Source organism: Acinonyx jubatus, chromosome E4 (genome assembly GCF_027475565.1).
Source record: "Acinonyx jubatus isolate Ajub_Pintada_27869175 chromosome E4, VMU_Ajub_asm_v1.0, whole genome shotgun sequence".
Classification (NCBI taxonomy): domain Eukaryota; kingdom Metazoa; phylum Chordata; class Mammalia; order Carnivora; family Felidae; genus Acinonyx; species Acinonyx jubatus.
The window spans coordinates 3092145-3110842 of NC_069395.1; the positions used below are offsets into that span (position 1 = coordinate 3092145).

An 18698-nucleotide genomic window follows, 5' to 3' on the forward strand; every position below is an offset into this window, starting at 1 on the left:
TTGCTCTGCTCGCTGGCCCCGCTACTCACCAGCTGTGTGGCTGCCGGGAAGTTGCTTTTCTCTGAGCCTCCGATCCTTACTGGGGAGAATATTGGCGCCCGCCTCATTGGGCGCTTTTGTACAGGAAGCGAGCTGGCCCCGGGGAGGTGCGCAGCCCGGGGAGGTGCGCAGTCCCGGGACTGCCACTTACAGGCAGGGGCTGTTTGTTATGACGGCTGCTGGTGGACGTTGGGGGCTCAACGCTTAGCGTTTTGCAAATCGCTGAAGCCTCTCTGCGTGCTGCTGATGTCCTTCCAGCCTTGGGAACCACTGTGTCCTCCACGTAGGGGTATGCATGCCAAGCTTCTCCCGTGGCTGGTGACAGCGCGCGGACCAAGGCCCCTGTGGCTGCAGGGTGCTGGCCAGCCCCGCGTCGAGGAGCATGGCCCTCCCCGGAGGCACACAGGATGATGCTGGAAGTCTGAGGCGAAACGTGGGGATCGGAAGTCGTGGACAGGCGCAGAGGGTCTCCGGGGCGGGGGCCGTGAGTCACGTGCATCCAGGAAATGCTTCTTGCGTATTCCTGTGGCATGGCACGGTGCCAGCGGCAGGGGCCGTGCATCTGAGAAGGCCGAGATCCTTCTCGTCTCTGCCACTAAGCAATGTCTGGGCCATAAGCGCCCTGAGCCTCATTTCCCTTTCCTCGAAAATGGAGATAGCAGCCACCGCCGTGCAGTGGATTATCAGGCGGGAAATGTCTGTGAGGCACCTGCCTCGGTGCCTGGTGCCTAGCTGGCATCTCATAATTGGGAGTTATTGTTATGAAGGGACATTGCTGGGACTGAAGGGACAAGGAAGGTAAATCAAAGAGTCTCTTCTCCAGGGGCTCCCAGGAGAGTGGGAGAGGCCGAAACGCACACACCGGTAACTGGTGATCCAAGGCAGGCTGTGAGAAGTGTTGTAGCCAGAAGCCCAAACAATGCGGGGGCGGAATGGGGGAGGGGCTTGGAGGGGGGGCAGCGAGAGGTGGGTGGGCAGTCCGGGGGGGGGGTGCCCAGGGAACCTGAAAGGAAGGAGGCCTGGGAGAGAGGGGGGCGGGGAGGTGGAGGGATAGGGGTGCGTGCAGCTCTGAGCCCTCCTCAGCTCAGGTGAGAAGCACAAGCCCCTTCCCCCCCACCCCTTGTGCTCCGCGTGTCTCCCCAGCTGTTCACCTGCCTGCAGACCCCGGGGGGGGGGTCCCCTGTCCCGGGTCGGGGCACCTGCCCAGCCTCTCGACACACACGTCTAAGGGGAAGAAGTGTGCAGAACACGAGAGGCCCTCTGCCTCTCCCCCTCCATCTCCGGGACGCTCCCCTGCCTTGGCCTGGCTCCGTGACTCTTGAGGTCTCTGTCACCGGGTCCTGCCTGCTGCCTTTCCCTGCAGACCCCGCCTCGGGCCTGTCTTTTCCTCTTCTGGCCTCCTACTCACCAGGACCAAGTCTGCCCCTCGCTCCCCTCGGCCTCCTCTGTGTGGGTGTCCTTGTCAGCCTCCCCCCAGTCCGTGTGGCCCCATGCTGTCCCCTCCCGTCCCCTGCCCTGTCTCTGCCTCCGCAGGAGCCTGACCGGGACAGGCATACTCTGCCTCCCTTTCCTTGATGGGGTCAGGGGGTGGGGCGCAGGGTGAAGAGTGCTTACTTCTTCGGAACACCTGCTGTGGGCCTGGCAGCCAGGCCACTGTGCTGGGACAGCACGGCAGGGGCTCTGAGGGACACAGTCCAGCCTCCAGGAGCCCCCAGGGCTTAGGCGCAGGGGTGGGCAGCACAGTGGGAACCACACGATAGCAGAGGTAAGAAGTGAGCAAGGAGGGTTCTGAGGGCGAGTGGGGAGCCATGGAAGAGAAGACTTCACAGGAGGTGAGTGGGAGAGCAGGGTTCCCTGCCCCCAACCAGGCAGGGTGACAGAAGCCTGGAGAGGGCGCAGGAGCTGATGAGGGCAGCGTGCAGCCAGGTCAGGACAACCCGCGGGATCCAGCCTCTGTCTCAGACGCTGTCTTGACTGCAGGGGCTGCTTTGGGGCAGGAAAACGTGCGTGTGCTTTTCACAGGTCCAGGACCCAGGCTGCTCTCCCATTGAGTGAGATTCCCGAGACCTCTTCATCTTCCCTCCCCTCTGACTCTTCAGGGTCATTGCTTCCATCCCTCTGTCTCCCGGCTGAGTTGCTTCAAGTAGGCCTAAAGCAAAGCAGGTTTCACTCTTAGATCCCTGAATCGATGGGTGTCGCCTTCTCGGTCATGTCCCCGCTCCGGTCTCCAGGGTGCCTCTAATTATCCAGTTGCCAAGGGGCGGGGAGGGCCGTAGCCGCAGTGAGTGGGCCCATGCAGGGGGAGGTACCGGGCCTGCCTTATGCCTCACCCACGAGCCTTCACAGAAGCCCGGAGGCAGGCGTTATCACGCCTCGGTTTACCAGTGAGGAAGGGAGGCTCAGAGAGTGACTTGGCCAAGGTCGCAGTTAGGAAGTGTGGTGCAGGCACTGTGCAAACCTGCCTGTCCCCTGCACCTGTGCTCCTAAGAGGGACCCTGCAGTCTGTGCCCAGACTTGTCGTTGTGCAGGCCAGCTGGGCTGGCGGGTGGGGGGGCAGGCCCAAGCCACCGGCCCCTCCCTCCGGCAAGGTCCCCATCTCTGCACACGGCTTCACACTCCATCCTGCCACAGCATCAGCTTCTTAGTGTTTCCTGGAGACCTCTCTGGGAGTCCAGGGTGTCCGGTCACACAAGAAAGCTGTGAATACGAGTCCCATCTCTGAGGCAGGGTGACTTGGGCTCCGGGGCCAGGGCCGTGGGAAGGAGAATCGTGCGTGGCGGGGGGGGGGGGGGGGGGGGGTGGGCTCGCATCGGGTAGCAGCACTAGGGAATGCGCAAAGATATGAATAAATTTGAATAATAATGAGGGCAATGCCTGAATTAATAATGCTCGCTGCTCACCTGACCCACCCCCTCCCCCAGGATCTCAGCACCTGCCGCCGGAATCCCTGGAAATGCGGGATGGATGGCAGGTCAGCAGAGTCGGGGGCTGCCCATGGAGTGTGCAGAGGGGCCCCGGTTCTAACTTCCCAGCCCCTGTGGACCCCAGGAGCTGAATTTGTACACTAAACCAAGAGCAGAGGCTGCCTCGTTGTGTTAAATCATACGCTGGCCATCACTCCCAGCCCTGCCCCCTCTCTCTCTCGGTCCCCTTTGTGTACCATAAACAATGTGGGTGTCAGATGTCCAGGGAGACTCAGAGGGAGGAGATGGCACGGCCCTTGGCTTTGGAGGAGAGGTTTCCTTTCTGGTAGAATCAGTAGGTCATATGCCCCCACCCACCAGCTGCCTTCTTCCCCATGACAAAAACATGGGCATAGACTCTTACAGTTTGGGACAGGAATGTCACGGACAGAGCTGTGACAGCAGGGCTGGGTGATGAGACAAGCTGTGTTTCTCCAAGGAGATATGGGATCAATCCAGGAGGACTTCCTGGAAGAAGAGAATGTGGGGCCAGTTTGGAGAGAAGGGGAGAAACGGAGCTGGAGGTGGAAACAGAAGGGAGGGGATGAAACCTGGGGGGGGGGCCTGTCTCTGGTGGCTTTGGGGGAGGTCTCAGAATGAGGAGGGACAGGTTCCCTCTGCTTACACAGAGGAGTGGAGAAGAGAGAAATTTTGGAAAGGGTTGGATGCAGGGACCGTGGTCTCTGCGGAGACCTGGGAGCTGGGGAGGTAAAGGAGAGGGAGGAGTCCTCTGAGCTCTGGACCAAGCTGACAGATTGGGGACGAGGCTCGGAGGCCCCAGACCTCAGCCTCTGCCATCTCCCCTCTCCGCACAGCCCGGGCAGCCGGAGCGAAGTGCCCAGGCCTGCCCCGCCGGCGGGACCAGCGCTGGCTCACGGGGGTGGGAGCCGGTGGGGGGATGGGGGGGAGCAGCCGCAGTCCAATTCCCTGCTCCATTTGGGCTCCACAATTAAAGGCAATTACGCAGCAGCTTCTCTAATCAAACGCTCCCGGCCGGGCGGCCATGTGTGGCTCAGCAGCCGGAGGGAGAGCGGGACAGTCACACGCGCGCTCGGCTCCCCCACGGCGGGCGGCTCAGCACGGGGCGCCGCGTCCGCGTGTCCGCGCCCGTGCCCCGGAGCTGGGGGGGGGGGGGCAGGGGGCAGCCACACGGGGTGGGGCAGGCGAGCGTGCCGAGAACTGGGCTCCGAGGCTCGTCGCGGGCCCCCGGAGACCCAGGCAGCCTGTGGCCGTGCCTGCCCTCGCGCGCCCACTGCGCGCGTCCTCGGGGACGGTCCTGCGTGGCTGCGCACGTGTGCTACCTCACTGTGCCTATGACACGTGCAAGGATACTGTGGCACATCCACGCCCCGGGATTGAGGGGGGGTGGTATGACCCCTCGTGGACGCGGCATGCGTCGAGGGGGGTGGAGGGAGGCAGCAGGTGGCGGGCCAGTCCCGGGAGCTGGAGGGCCGAGCCTCAGGGTCGAGGCCGCACTCTGCCACTTGCTCCCCTCCACCACCGCCACTGCCACCCCCACCCCCCGCCCCCGCTGGCACCCTCGGGTAATTTCCTCAACGCTCAGACCTCAGTGTCCTGCCTGCAGCACGAGAGGGTTGGCCCAGCCCCGTGTCAGGCCCTTCTGTAACGCCGTGCCCCTCCCTCTGAGCCTTGGCTCCCGAAACCCGGTCCCGTGGGCCGGGGAGGGGGCGGGGAGAGGAGGGAATCCGGGGGGTGAGCGTGTGCATCTTGGAGGCAAGGGCTGGGCTGCAGCGGGGCAGGGGCTGCAGGGTGGCCGCTTGCTGGAACCCCTTCCCTGCCGCGTGGCCTTACCCCGTGCCCGTTTATCTCCGCCAGGGACCCAGACCCGCTTCAGCCAGGAGCCGGCCGACCAGACCGTGGTGGCAGGACAGCGGGCCGTGCTCCCCTGCGTGCTGCTCAACTACTCGGGCATCGTGCAATGGACCAAGGACGGGCTGGCGCTGGGCATGGGCCAGGGCCTCAAAGGTGAGTGGGCTGCCCCCCCCCCCCCCACAGCATCCAGCCTCTCCTGTCCTTGTGCCCCGTCCCCAGCACACGCATCTGGGCGGCCACCCTTCTCTAGCTCCTCTCCGAGTCCCCTCTCCTGCCTCTGCCCGGGCGACGTCTGCTCAGAGGCCGAAAACCCATTTTGGTGTCAGCCTGGGCACTCACTTCCCTACGCATTCCGGAAGACGCAGCCGGTGCTGAAGCATACGTGACGATTCAGGAAAACACAGCCAACAGCCTCCTGTATGACGGAGCAAGGGAAGGCGCTTTGGGGAAGGCCTCCCGCCAGCGGATGAGCAGAAAGACACCTCGGTTCTTCTGCCTCTGCTGCCTGTGAGCTGGGCAGCCTTAGGAAAGCCGCTTCCCCTCTCTGGGCCTCAGTTTGCTGCTGTGCAAAACTAGGCGTCATAGTCACGGGCTTATGAGTGGCGTCTGTGACTTTTGAACCAGATGAGAGAAGGAGGTCACCGTAAGGCAGCGTCATGACACCGGCACAGGAGGGGCCGTGCATTTCTGTTCTCTTTGTCGTGTCCGGGGGCTGAGGTTGTTGGCGGTGGGTTCTGCACATTAGTACAGGGAAGGGAGTTTGTCCATGCAGAGAGAGGGGTGGGCTTGTGGGTCTACTGGTGACAGAAAAGGAGAGAAACTGGGAGAGAGAGATCAATAGATACGGACTGAGAAGGATCAATGTTCCCTGGACAGAGGGAGATAATGGGAGGGAGCCGCTGGGGAGCCCGGGAGAAGGGTGCCCGGGAGGGGGTGGGAGCCTGCAGGGGAGGGGGTCCGGAGGCTCAGGGGCCCGCCTGCCACAGGGACCGTGTGGGTTAGGGGCTCCTTCAGGGCGCCGGAGGACGCTGCCTCATCCGCCCCTCGCATCACGAGTGAGGGTGCGGCCTTGGCTCCCCCGGCCCCAGGGAGCCCCATCTGTGCTGCGATGCCCTATATTTCCAGCACCCACATGCCCTCCCCCTCTCCCTCTCCTTTCCTCTCTGCTTTTTTCCCCCTCTTTTTCCCCCCATTATTATGAGAGACATTTGTCCGCCAACAGCTCTGGAGATTTCTTCTCATTTCCCCCTTCCCGTGTCCCTGTCGCTCCTGCCCCAGGGGTGACATCACAGTGTCCCACGTGGGACCTCATTCGTCTTATCCACTGTGGCGAGTTCCCAGGCCAGGGCGGTGGGGAGGAGGACCGGTCTGGGCAGGTGCGGCCCCTGGCGTGGGGAGGAGGACCCTTGTGGGCCCGGGCGGTCCAGGCTGGTTCCCAGGCCGGCACGGGGTGGGGGGCTCACCTCGCTCGCCCTGTGTGTCCCTGCAGCCTGGCCGCGGTACCGGGTCATGGGCTCTGCAGACGCTGGGCAGTACAACCTGGAGATCATGGACGCCGAGCTATCTGACGACGCCTCCTACGAGTGCCAGGCCACGGAGGCCGCCCTGCGCTCACGACGGGCCAAGCTCACCGTGCTCAGTAATGCCCCGGCCCCCCCTTCCTCGGGCTCTTTCCCCCGTGTGCCCTGGACTCCTCACTTCCCGGCCTCATGCCTGTCCTGCCCCCCCCCCGCCCCGCCCCCAGATCCTTCTCTAATCTTCTCCCAAAGCCCAGTCCGGCAGAGGAGAGCAAAGCAGGCACGTGGGCCTCCCCTGGCGGGACTGTGGGTGCATGAGGCCTGGTGCCTGGTGTGCCCGGCCGGACTGGGCTCTGCCTGCTGGACATAAGGCCCTGCCAGGGCAGAGCCAGGGGGGTGGAGACAAATCCCCTCCTGGCCCAGGCGTGTCGGTGCTCCCGTCCTCCCCCTGCTGCCTCCGGCCCCGGCAACTGCCCCTTGGGCCCCTCCTCCTCCTCACTCAGCCCCTACCCTGCTGCACCACCGTCTCCTTTCCTCCCTGGGCACTGAGAAGCCCCTGGAGGCCCCTCGGGAGCCCCAGGGAGCAGGACCGGAAGGAATGAGCCCCGAGGGCTGAGACCCGGGGTCGGGGGGCTGGGTCCTGCTGGAGCAGAGCAGATGTCCCTCTGTGGGCCTCCCCGCTGGGGCCCTTTGCACAACGGGCTCCCTCCAGCCTGGTGCGGCCCAGACCCTCCCTCTTCCCTTTTGCCCTCCGTGCTGCCCCTTCCCCGTTTCCTACTGAAATCGCTGAGATGGGGGAACAAACCCCCGGGGAGGGAGGAGCTGAGACCCTCAGCTTGGACACGAGGAGGGTTTTACTTGGGGTTTGGGGAGGGCATGAGAAGTCTTCCTTCTGTCAGGGAAAGGCTGGGCTAGGAGTCGGGACGTCCGGGCCATTTTGGCACTGTGACCCAAAGAGGTCACGACCCCTGGGGATCAGTCTGCCCATTGCTAATGCGTCACAGGGCCACCAGCCTCTCCTTAGCAACTTCTGCTTTGCCGCTCCTGCCCCGGGGAGCTGTGAACCGGGAGGGCCTGGGCAGTGAGGTGACGGGGTGTCAGGGCCCCGCAGGGCAAGGACTCAGGGCTGCAGGGGGGCTCACTCTTCCTGTCGGATGAGCAAAGCATGGCACTGACGTTGGGGAGACTTAGGGTGGCTCCAGGGATGGGCGTGGGGTGCCATCATGGCGTCTCCCGTCCCTCGCTGGGTGTGTGAGAGCCCCGTGCCGGCCCGGGCCACCTAAGGGACTTGGAATTCTTGGGAGTCCTTGTCTCTTCTTTTTTCCCTCCCTAAGGGCCTGTGTTTGGGGCCCTGGAGGACTCCCATCCTAACGAGGAGGCCCTGATACTCTCTTCCCTCTCCCACCCGGACCCCCAGAGACAGAGAAATAAAAGACAAAAGGCCAGCCAAGCTTCTGGGCATCGCAGGAACGGGGCTTATAATGGTGTCCAGTGTCTTGGGTCACTCAAGGAAGGCTTCCTGGAAGAGGAGGATATCAACGGGGACCCTAGATGGAGGAGTACCTTGTTAAAAAGCTTGCAGGAGACTAAGGGGGAGCGCACAGTGGGGCTGTTGGGTGGCCAGTTTGGAGGGCACGGTCCGTGTGTGGGCCTTCCCAGGAAGGTGATTTGGGGGGCACGAGGGGGGTGCAGGACGAGGCCCCAGGAGAAAGAGAGGTGAGAGGTTAGTGCGGATCTCCTTGCCCTTGTTCATCTCTCTCTCGACCCCCCCTGCAGCCGCGTGCAGGCTAGGGAGGCAGGATATCTCTTGCACGCTCCCTGCTCACCTGCTCCCGTCCACCTTTGCTTGTGGCACCGGGGACTGGAGACTGGGCAGGGCGGGGTCCAGCGTGGGTTGCGTCCAGTGCCTGGTAGATACCCCCCCCTCCATCTGCAGCCTTGCTCCGAGGTGGCCTCCCCGCCCCCTGCCTCAGTCCAGGCCAGCCTGCGGACTGAGACACAGACACGGGATAGACTTGCAGGCCTGTGGCCCCCCCATCATCGGCAGCCACAGCTGTACCCCAGCCACCGCGGGGATGGGCTTGGCTCCAGGGTCAGTGGGCCCGGTCCCTGCCCTGGCCCCGCTGCTTAGCTCACTCTCCTGCCTCTGGGCACATTTCTGCACCTCTCTGAGCCCCAGGACCTTGTCTGCAAATTGGGGTTACTGGTATTTACCGCAGAAGCGTTAACGCAGGAAGCCCGTGGTGAGGGCTGCCCGCAGCCCGCACGCGGCCTGTTGCCACGTCGGTCGGCGCTCCACGAACGGCGGAAATGTTGCCGATCACGCCACAGTTTACAGCTGGCTTCACATCCACGATCTCATTCCGACGTCACAGGGTGTCAGTGTTATTTTCTAGAATTTTACACACACACACACGTGCGTGTTGATGGACAGATTTGTCACAGTGTGTTCGTAAACAGGCCTGCACACGGACACGTGCCCTCTGATGGCCGAGCAGACACTTCAACAGCTCTATTTGCCTTTGCCCCAGAAACGGAGAGAAAGATTAGTGACAGAGGGATGGTCTTTCCCTGAACGAGGGGAAAGTTGCCAGCGTTCTGGGGAAGGGAGGGCCCATGGTAGGAGAAGCCTTCCCTCCGGGGGGCTCCTGCGTCCGGACACGGTGGCCCGTGTCGGCGTGCAGGGCCTCTGCTCGTCCAGGACCTTCTTCCAGGGTGAGACAGCAGGCGTGACCTTGCAGGGGTCCACGCAGACCAGCAGACCCCGAGTGGTGGCTCTTGATCCGTCTCCCTCCACCTTTAACTCCTTGCCGTCCCGCTTGCAAACGTGCACCCGTCTGGCCCCAGCCCCGGGTCCTGCAGCTAGCAAAGGGGAGGAGCCAGGGCCCCAGCGGGCCGGGAGCTGGCCGTCGTCCGAGCAGCCGAGTGAACACATGTCACGTGTCACTCGGGCCCCGCACATTACAGGCCAGACCCGGCACCCCAGGTGACCTTCACGAGGGCCCCTGGCGAAGAGACTGAGACTCTCAGCCAAGATCCCACGGCAGGTAAACAGACGTGCTGGGGCTGGAGACCAGGGCCTCCTGCTTGGAGTCCCCACCGCTCTGCGTGCACGACGAGGACGGGCTGCAGGCGGTTCCCAGGCTCGGGACCTGCATTTCCTACCCTCCAGGATGGCCCTGCCCGCCGCCGGGCTCCACGGGCCTCCAGGGCCCGCGCTCAAGGGCTGTCTCCCAAGAACCCCCTGGGTCTTGGTGGTCGTTCCCAGCACAAGGCAAACACAGGCCTTTTGCGCCGCTGGCCCGATGAACGCGGTGCAGCGGGAAGATCATAATCGAAATTCTGCCTCTATCTCTTCGGTCCCTTCCTCATCCATTCAGCTAACATCCCCGAGGGCCTGCTGTCCACCGAGCTGTGCCAGACCTCGGGCTTTCGGAGAGAGAGGCCGTCCTACCTTCAAGGAACATGTGATTGGATCGCTTGAGCATTTAGGAGCCTGTGGGGACGGGGCACAGAGAGACCCCCTTTCTTGGCGTCGGGAATCTGATCCATTCGATCCCTTAAGTTGTTAGCGAGAGCCTACTCTGGCCGCTCTTAGGTGCTGGAGACAGGAGAAATGCCAGTGAGACTGGAAGGGGTGGTCCCTGCTTCTCTGGTGTGACAGCTTAGGCTGCGAGGAGGGCCCGGACCGTCCTCCCAAGTGACCCAAACACCAGGCAGGTCAGGAACTCAGAGCCCCTGCCTGGGAACTGCCCAGAGTCTGGCTGGCGGGTTGTGGCGGGGGAATGGACAGCAGGGGCGAGGACGAGGAGGCAGGAGGGTGCAGGGCTGGCTGAAGGAACGCCGACCGGCAGGCAGGCTGAGATGCCGGTGACGGTGCCCGCGGCAGTTGGCGGCCATCGGAGGTGTCTGCTCAGGGAAGTCACACGGTCTTAGCAGCGCCGGAGAAAATAACCTGCCAGGGGTGATGGATGTCGGCGGCCGGGGGACTGGAGGCAGGGGGCCCACTCGGGAGGCTGCTGTGATAGAGCCGGCTCGTCAGGCCACCCCAGGGCACAGGGCACTCGGGACGGCACAGATTGAGGAGCCCCTCCCGTGCCAGGCTTCCCCGGGTGTGCCCAGCTCTTCCCTGGTTGAGGCCACCCCCCACCCCTCATCCACCACAAGGGCTGGGAAAGAACGGGTGACCGGTGGCCTGGGGTGCAGCCCCCCGGGAACAGCAGCGCCCTGCCACGGGGTGGTCATGCAGAGGGAGGGACGCCTCCAGGGGCGGGGGCTGGCCGCGCCCTGACCGGCTGCTGTGCTCGCCCCGCAGTCCCCCCAGAGGACACCAGGATCGACGGCGGCCCCGTGATCCTGTTGCAAGCGGGCACGCCACACAACCTCACGTGCCGAGCCTTCAACGCCAAGCCCGCCGCCACCATCATCTGGTTCCGGGACGGGACTCAGCAGGAGGGCGCGGTGGCCAGCACGGTGAGACGCTGCCTGCCCCCTCCCGGGCCCCTCGGCCCCGCCTCAGGGCGCCTTCCGTTCCCACGTGGGCCCGACCCAGGCTCGGGGGCCACAGACGTGAGAGGAGACCTCGGAGGCCGTTCTGGTCCAGCCCTCTCACCACGTAGTGGGGGAGGCTGAGAGCCACGGAGCGGGCGGGAGCTGCCAGGTTCGGGGTGCAGTCAGTGGCTAGTGGAGCCTGAGTGCCAGTAACACCAGCTGCACGGATTAAGCACCTACTGCATACAGGCACGGTGCACGCCGAGCTCCTGGTGGACAGTCCTTCTTAAGCCCCCGCAGCTTCGTAAGGCAGGTGTCCTTTCCTACTCACCACGGTGGTCAGAGAGGTCGCTGCCTTGCCCGAGGTCACACGGCCAGCAGGCAGCACGGCTCAGCTGTGCTCTCCCCTGGGCACCTCCACCTTCAGCCTGTGGTGGGTGCGTGCGCCCAGGTGGCACAGGTGAGGCGTTGACGTGGCAGCGCTCGCCTGTGTGTCGCGTAGCGAGGAAGCTGCGACCGAGAAGCCACCCAGGGACCTCCTGGGAGGAGCTGGAATCAGGATCCACGCCCCCTGTGTGGGGTCCCTTCGGCCAGCTGTGGGCAAACACACAGCTTAGCCCTTTGCTGGGTCCTGGGGGACACCTGCCCGCCTGTGTGCGGTGCAGGGCGGCCCCGGGGGCGGAACCGGGTTAGCTCTGCCCTCGACGGGCTGTGTGACCTCGGACAGGTCTCCGCCCTCTGGCCTTGGCTTCGCCACTTGACCAAGGAGAATTCGGCCTCCCAGGTGTTTAGCTTTCTACCACCAAGACACCTGCTATTTTTCTCCTTTAGGGCTACCTATTTGGAGATAGTTTGGCGACCGAACAAGCCGATTTGTTAATGGCCACTTGGGGTCCAGCTCTCCTCTTACGTTTACTAAAGGCAGCGGATCCCTGGGAAGCAGCAGCCGCGGCCAGCGCTAGCGAGCCACACTGGTCCTGCTCCTGCCCGGGAAAGGCATGCATGTGGCTGTCAAAGCGCAGGGCCCGGTGCTGGCAGGCAGTCCGGTTTCCCTTAGACAGCTGCAATGTGGAAAACAGCCCTAGGGGTCCTGTGACCACATTCAGGGGCCTCAGGTTGGCCACCATGGAGCCACTGGGACAGCCAGTGAGCCCTCCCTGCCCTCCAGGGGCCTGCGGTCTAGCCGGAGAGCCCCGGAGCGTAGTACCTACGAGGCCAGGATCCATGAACCCGGAGCAGAGCCGGACAGACCGACTGGGAGGGTCCTGAGGGCCGGGATGGCCACGGAGACTTTGCAGAGAGGAGGAACTTGCCCTGTGCTCCACAAATCCCAGGAATGGGGCTCAGAACCACGGGGCGCAGGAGGACGCACACAGTGGGCTCCAATGGCAACCGTGGCCTTCCGCCAGGAGGGATGCAGGGCCGCGGGTTCATCCTGCAGCGTCCTCGTGTATCATGTTCATCAGGGGAAGCTGTGGGGTCTGGGGGCAGGGCCTTTGGGGACTCACCGCATTTTCTCTTTGGTTCTATACACTTAAAACGTCTCCAAAAAATGGAGTCTATCGATTGAGAACCAAACCAAAGCCAACCTGGGGGAGAGGTTGGGGCCGGGGGTTTGAAGGCTGCTTCTGGTAAAAGTTGACATGCCTCTCCAGCGCAAGCCCGTCTCTGGGCCGGGCCACCCTGACCACAGTGTTCAGGGGCAGGGGGGGTGCTTTGGCTTGACCTGGCCTCCCACCTGTCCCGCCCCAGGAGCTGCTGAAGGATGGGAAGAGGGAGACCACCATCAGCCAGCTGCTCATTAACCCCACAGACCTGGACATCGGGCGTGTGTTCACCTGCCGCAGCGTGAACGAGGCCGTCCCGAGCGGCAAGGAGACTTCCATCGAGCTGGATGTGCACCGTGAGCAGGGGTCCCACAGCGGAGCTGGGGGGAGGGGTGGGGGGAGGGGGCCTTGGGTGCCCGTCGGGAATCCTCTGGGGATCCCAGGACAGATGCTTGCTGTGACCACCCCCTGGATCCCCCGGCGGGAGCACCCAGCGGCCGTGGGCACCGAGGGTCGGGAGGGGCATCGGCTGCGAGCCAGGCCGCTCCTGGATCTCATCCAGCGTGTGACTTGGGCTGTGCTTTAATCTCTCCGAGCCTCAGTTTCCAATTCTGTGTACTTGGAAGAAAATCGAATACAGACCTCCAATCGCTTCTCTGAAATTCCAAATTAGAAGCGATTTCCTGGCAAGACGTGAACTGAGGCTCTTCGTGGTTCACTTATCTATCCCCTACGTCACTGTGGGGTGTTGCCCAGACCCTGCGGGATCCTACATAGTCCGTGGTCTGTGCATGCCAGTCCCTTTCCAGACCGTGGGGGATGCCAAATTCTGAAACACATCCCAACCCATGGGCTTCAGAGAAGGGACTTTGGACCCGTTCCTGCCTCTTGGGGCTGGGGGGGGGGGGGGGTGCTTAAATGATAGTGTCAGATTATCCCCAAATGCAGGCTGCTACTCAGGGGATGCTCAGCGCGGGGTCCCTCCGCCCACGGGAGGGAGGGAGCTGGGCAGGGATTGGAGGCGCCCCTCCCCCACCCCTTTCAGGGAGCCACGCGGGGCCGCCCTGACGCCTCGTGGCCACAATGCACCATTACATCCCCTAATTGTCCCTTCAGCGGCAGCCTGGGTCCCGCACCCTGGCCGGCCCCCTGGAGGCTCCACGGGGTAAAGGTGAGGGAGGTGGCTTATTTATTGGAGCTGATGCGACGTGACCTCCGACCCCCAGGTCTCCGCACAGTGGGGAAGGCTGGGTGTGTGTGTTAGAGAGAGAAAGAAGCTTGAGGGACAGAAAAGCCCCTTCCCGTCCCCTGCTTTGCAGACCCTCCCACGGTGACCCTGTCCATTGAGCCACAGACGGTACAGGAGGGTGAGCGCGTCGTCTTCACGTGCCAGGCCACAGCCAACCCCGAGATCCTGGGCTACAGGTGCAAGGCGTGGGGGCTGGGGGCACCCTGGGCCTGGAGTGGGGGGGGGTGCCGGGGGTTGGGGTAGTGCCGCTGGACGTGGCAGACCGGGCCCCGAGCCCTGATCCCCGCCCTGTTTGCCATCTCCCCAGGTGGGCCAAGGGGGGCTTCTTGATTGAAGATGCGCACGAGAGTCGCTATCAGACGAACGTCGACTACTCCTTCTTCACGGAGCCTGTGTCCTGTGAGGTTCACAATAAAGTGGGAAGCACCAACGTCAGCACCTTAGTAAACGTCCACTGTGAGCAGCCGCAAGGGCGGGGCTGGATCCAGGGCCTTTAAAGGGTCCGGGTGGGGGTGGGGAGCGGGAACGGGCATGGGGAGGTGGGAGGGCAGCAGAAGGGAGACAGGATCGGTTAGAGCTGACCCCCGATGAGACTGAGACCCTCACTAGTGTTCCCTTGTACGCAGTTGCCCCCCGGATCGTGGTTGACCCCAAGCCCACGACCACAGATATTGGCTCTGATGTGACCCTCACCTGTGTCTGGGTGGGGAATCCGCCCCTCACCCTCACCTGGACCAAAAAGGATTCCAACATGGTAAGACGCCTGCTGCCTGTCTTGAGTGCTGGGGTTGGCTGGGGGGGAAGGACTCTGGCTCTGGCGGGAGAGCAGGGTTGGGGCAAGGGAAGGGCAACAGTGCTTTTCGAGTCGAAGCCAGAGTGCTTCTAGGGTCCTGGGATTTGGGGGAGGAGGCGGCCAGTGCTTGAGATCAAGACCCACTTCTCCCTGCAGAACAGCTGGCCGGTTCGGCGGCCGTGGGAGGGACACACGGACCTGTGCTGGGGAGGAGATCTGGTGGCTGGACCTACACAGGAGGGTGGGGAGGTTGGACCCTGCAGCTCTACTCACACCTGCGTTAGATAGTTCGGGCCAGGATCGCAGAACAGGGGTTCCAGGGTGAAACCTCCTACCTCGTTTGGCAGGAAAAGCCCTAGAACAGACCACCCGAGAGGCTGCGTCCTCTGTAAAACCACCACAGCCTGCGAGGCCCCGTTGAGAGTCAGGGGACGCACGCTTTTCCCTTCTGGGAATTCACTTGTGGCCCTTCCCGCTTTCTTTCCAATGCCTCCAATGCGGGGCCCCACCCGGACCCAGGGGCCCAGGCCCCACGGCTCCCCACCCGAGGCTGCTCTCTCTGCCCAGGTCCTGAGTAACAGCAACCAGCTGCTGTTGAAGTCAGTGACCCAGGCCGATGCCGGCACCTACACCTGCCGGGCCATCGTGCCTCGGATCGGAGTGGCCGAGAGGGAGGTGCCCCTCTACGTGAACGGTGAGCAGCCCTCGGGGCCGGGGCTGGGCCTGGGCGGGCAGGTGCCGCCGTGTTCGGCCGGCCCTGACCGCGTCTCCCTGCTCGCAGGGCCCCCCATTATCTCCAGCGAGGCGGTGCAGTATGCCGTCAGGGGTGACGGTGGCAAAGTGGAGTGTTTCATCGGGAGTACGCCACCCCCCGACCGCATTGTGAGTGCCGGGTCCGCGGACAGCCAGCCACCTACTTCGCTGCCAGCTCCCCACGCAGCTCCGTCCCTCTGCCCCCCGTCCTCCCTCGGATGCCACCTCCTCTCTCACTTGTTGCGTGACCCTGAGCCACGTGCTTAGCGTTTCCAAACTCGGGTTCCTCATCCTCAGAACGGGGGCGGTGTCCTCGCCTGATAGGGTGGCTGTGAGGTGACTGTAGCAACAGGTGTGAAAGGTCGGGGCGCCCCGGCTGCTCTCTGTCCCTCTTCCCCTCCCTGCCCTGCCTGGCCCCTGCCCCTCCGCCCCCTGCTTCTGCCTCCTCCTCCCAGCTCCCCTCCACCCTCCTTTCTCTTCCCCACACCATGAGCCATTAATTCTTTCCATGCCCATTAACCGTCAAACCCCTCATCACATTTAATGACCATTTGGCTAACTCCAGGGCTGCCCAGGGACACTTCATTACCACGGCCGCCTGGGCAGCCGGCGGCTCTGCTCCCGGGGGCTTTCCTTGCAGAGCTGGGAGGATTGATCCCTGGAAAGGAGCCAGTGCTCAGTGGTTCCCCTTCCCTCGGGCTCCATTCAGGGAGGGGACCTGGGGCGGCAGGGGGTGCCCCGAGCTGGGAGGTCAGGGAGGGAGGAGCCTGGGGATACCCCCTCCTGGGGGAGGGATCCTCCCCGTTATAAGGGTCTGGGCAAAAGAGTGGTTCATCGGCCCAGCCGCACCTGCGTCCGTGGGATGGTTATGAAGATAGAGACTCCTGGATCTCTCCCTTGGAGATTCATAGTTAGGAGTTAAGCCCCAAGAATCTGCACTTTAAAGAACGTCCCGGGGCATGTCCGAATGTTCCCGGCATACATCTCCATCATGTCCAGAGCCACTTTCCTCCTAGGCTGGAGGTTCCAGGCCAAGGTTCCAGGCAACAGGGTGAACTGGTGTTTGTTGCAGGGCGAGAGCTGGGCTGGGCGTAAGGACGCACAGGGCTCATGGGGCGAGGGTGCGTGGAGCCCGGGTCGGGTGTTTCTGCCGCCTGCCCCTTCCTTCTTACCGCCTGCCCTCCCCACCCCAGGCCTGGGCATGGAAGGAGAACTTCCTGGAGGTGGGGACGCTGGAGCGCTACACGGTGGAGAGGACCAACTCGGGCAGCGGAGTGCTGTCCACACTCACCATCAACAACGTCATGGAGGCCGACTTTCAGACACACTACAACTGCACGGCCTGGAACAGCTTCGGGCCGGGCACGGCCATCATCCAGCTGGAGGAGCGAGGTGACCGTGGCCGGGGCGCAGGACAGCCGGGGCCAGGGGGGGAGGGGCTCCGTCTACTCTCCCCCAGTGGGTCTCGTGGGGAGACAGCTCTCCCGGGCCCGCCCTCCACTCAGCTGGGGACAGCCACTCCCTTTTATAAACATTCATTGAGCATCCACGCTGCGCCCAGCCCTGTGCTAAGGGCTACAGGGATGCATGTGACAAGACACAGGCCCTGCCCTCCCGGAGCTTTTGGTTCCATGGAGCAGTGCTCAGAGTAGAATGATTTTTCGGGAGGGCAATCAAATGCTTTGTGAAAGGGCATAACACCACCGACCTCACTGGGTTGTCCTTAGGATTAAATGGCATGTGTGTATAAAACACTGGGCACGTAGGAAGTGCCCAGTAGTAGGGTGTGGTTCCCCACTTCTTCGAGAATCCTTCCACCCTTAAGACACTTTGCATGTCAAAGGAGGCACTGCCTTTGACTTTTCCGGAAGCTCTGAAGTCTGAGGAGGAAAAGCTGGGCCTTCCATCAGGTGTGTCTCAGCTGAGGGTGCCGGCAAGGGGTCAGTGGGGAAGAACGGAGCAGCGAGAGGAAGGCGGGACCCACCCATCGAGGAGGGGAAGAGCTCCCTGCAGATCTGATCCATCCAGGTCCCCCAGGCAGGGAGACAAAGCCCGAGGGGGGCTCCCCGGATCCTCAGCTCTGGGGAGCGGGGGAGCCAAGGAGAACCATGGGAGCCCTGGGAGGGTAGGTGCCCATGCCACCCTGACAATGGGGGGGGGGGGGTGAGGCGGTGACAGATCGGGAGACAGCTGGCCTCAAGAGCAGCCCAGCCCAGGAAGCAGAGGCCAAACCTCACAGGCGCACGGGCTGCAGGGCAGGGACGGACCGACTGCCAGGGCCAGGGTCACGTTGTGCCACACTGCGGGGATGACACATGGCTGTGCCCCCAACTCACCAAGCCGGAGCTCGGGCCTGAACCCGGACACAACGCAGACCTTCCTCTCAAACTCCCGGGCTTGAAGCAGACAGTGTGCCGTCCCCGTCCCTGGATGTGGGCGGAGTTCGTGGTGCCTGGCCTCGGGTCCCCGCGAGCTGCCAGCCTCACCCTCGCCTGTCTTTCCCTCTGAAGAGGTGCTACCCGTGGGCATCATCGCCGGGGCCACCATCGGAGCGGGCATCCTGCTGACCTTCTCCTTCATTGCCTTGGCGTTCTTCCTCTATCGCCGCCGCAAAGGCAGTGAGTAGGGGCCTCCCACCGCCCAGAGCTCCCCACCTCCCCGCCTCCGGCGCAGGCAGACCCATGGCGCGGCCAGCGGGTTGGCCTGCAGGGGCTGGCAGAACGTGTCCAGGGCCGCCCCTCCCTGTCCCCAGGTCGCAAGGACGTGACCCTGAGGAAGCTGGACATCAAGGTGGAGACGGTGAACCGTGAGCCACTCACGATGCATTCCGACCGGGAGGACGATACCGCCAGCGTGTCCACTGCGACTCGGGTCATGAAGGCCATCTATTCGGTGAGGGTCCTGCTCCTCCTGGCCCACTCCCCTGTTCACGTTCTCGGGACCTCCATCCCCGCCCCCAGCTCTACTAACCACTCTGTCCCCCCTTTGTCAGCCTGCCTTGGTCCTGCCACAGACACACACACACACGCTCACGCGAGTACACAGGCGCACAAATGCTCATGCGTGTACCCACGAACCTGCGCGCGCACGTGCTCTGCCCCGCGGGTCTCCCTCCAGCGCAGCACAGGCGGGGGCGGCCCTCTGTGGGTGCGCGCTTTGCCGCACCCTTCCCGCACAGGGCTGGAAACCCCTGGAAGTTTTCCGGTTCAACTCGCCCCCCTGCTCAGATGAGGAGACAGTCCTGAGAGGGGCCGCCACACTCCCAAGGTCACTGTGCGTCAGCGACAAGGACCAGGGCCCCGCGCCCTCTCCTGGCCTTCCGACCCCAGACCCTGCCAGCCACGGGGGGGGGGGGGGGGGCCCTGGGCCTGGGGCGGGCCCCGCAGGGGGGCGACGCCGGCCCGGCGCTGACGCCCACCCCTGCCGCTCCGCAGTCCTTCAAGGACGACGTGGACCTGAAGCAGGACCTGCGCTGCGACACCATGGACACGCGGGAGGAGTACGAGATGAAGG

General features: G+C 63.7%; 1 protein-coding gene and 2 long non-coding RNA genes across 8 annotated transcripts in view; 1 reads left to right on the top strand and 2 right to left on the bottom strand.

The window, feature by feature from the left end:
• The window catches only part of KIRREL1 (kirre like nephrin family adhesion molecule 1), a 99074-nt gene that overhangs the window by 74906 nt on the left and 5470 nt on the right, over positions 1-18698 (top strand). For 4 of the 5 annotated variants that reach the window (XM_027048623.2, XM_027048626.2, XM_027048625.2 and 1 more), the window contains exons 2-14: positions 4839-4988; positions 6325-6474; positions 10668-10825; positions 12596-12746; positions 13710-13815; positions 13947-14095; positions 14266-14393; positions 14952-15126; positions 15214-15314; positions 16379-16577; positions 17696-17803; positions 17938-18077; positions 18620-18697. In XM_027048623.2, coding sequence (XP_026904424.1) covers positions 4839-4988; positions 6325-6474; positions 10668-10825; positions 12596-12746; positions 13710-13815; positions 13947-14095; positions 14266-14393; positions 14952-15126; positions 15214-15314; positions 16379-16577; positions 17696-17803; positions 17938-18077; positions 18620-18697 — 1793 coding nt within the window. The remainder of the gene's footprint in view (positions 1-4838; positions 4989-6324; positions 6475-10667; positions 10826-12595; positions 12747-13709; positions 13816-13946; positions 14096-14265; positions 14394-14951; positions 15127-15213; positions 15315-16378; positions 16578-17695; positions 17804-17937; positions 18078-18619; position 18698) is intronic. The other variant, XM_027048624.2, reaches the window with a different exon arrangement.
• Positions 996-5463, bottom strand: LOC128313119 (uncharacterized). Its single transcript, XR_008293363.1, has 3 exons — positions 5175-5463; positions 3367-3470; positions 996-2188 (listed from the first exon to the last, which is right to left on the bottom strand). It is a non-coding gene; the product is annotated as an uncharacterized LOC128313119 (long non-coding RNA).
• On the bottom strand, positions 15701-17940 carry LOC113596220 (uncharacterized). 2 transcript variants are annotated; one of them, XR_008293361.1, is made up of 4 exons: positions 17522-17940; positions 16984-17065; positions 16035-16564; positions 15701-15843 (listed from the first exon to the last, which is right to left on the bottom strand). It is a non-coding gene; the product is annotated as an uncharacterized LOC113596220 (long non-coding RNA). The 2 variants fall into 2 exon arrangements; XR_003416983.2 differs by having other exon boundaries at positions 16984-17940.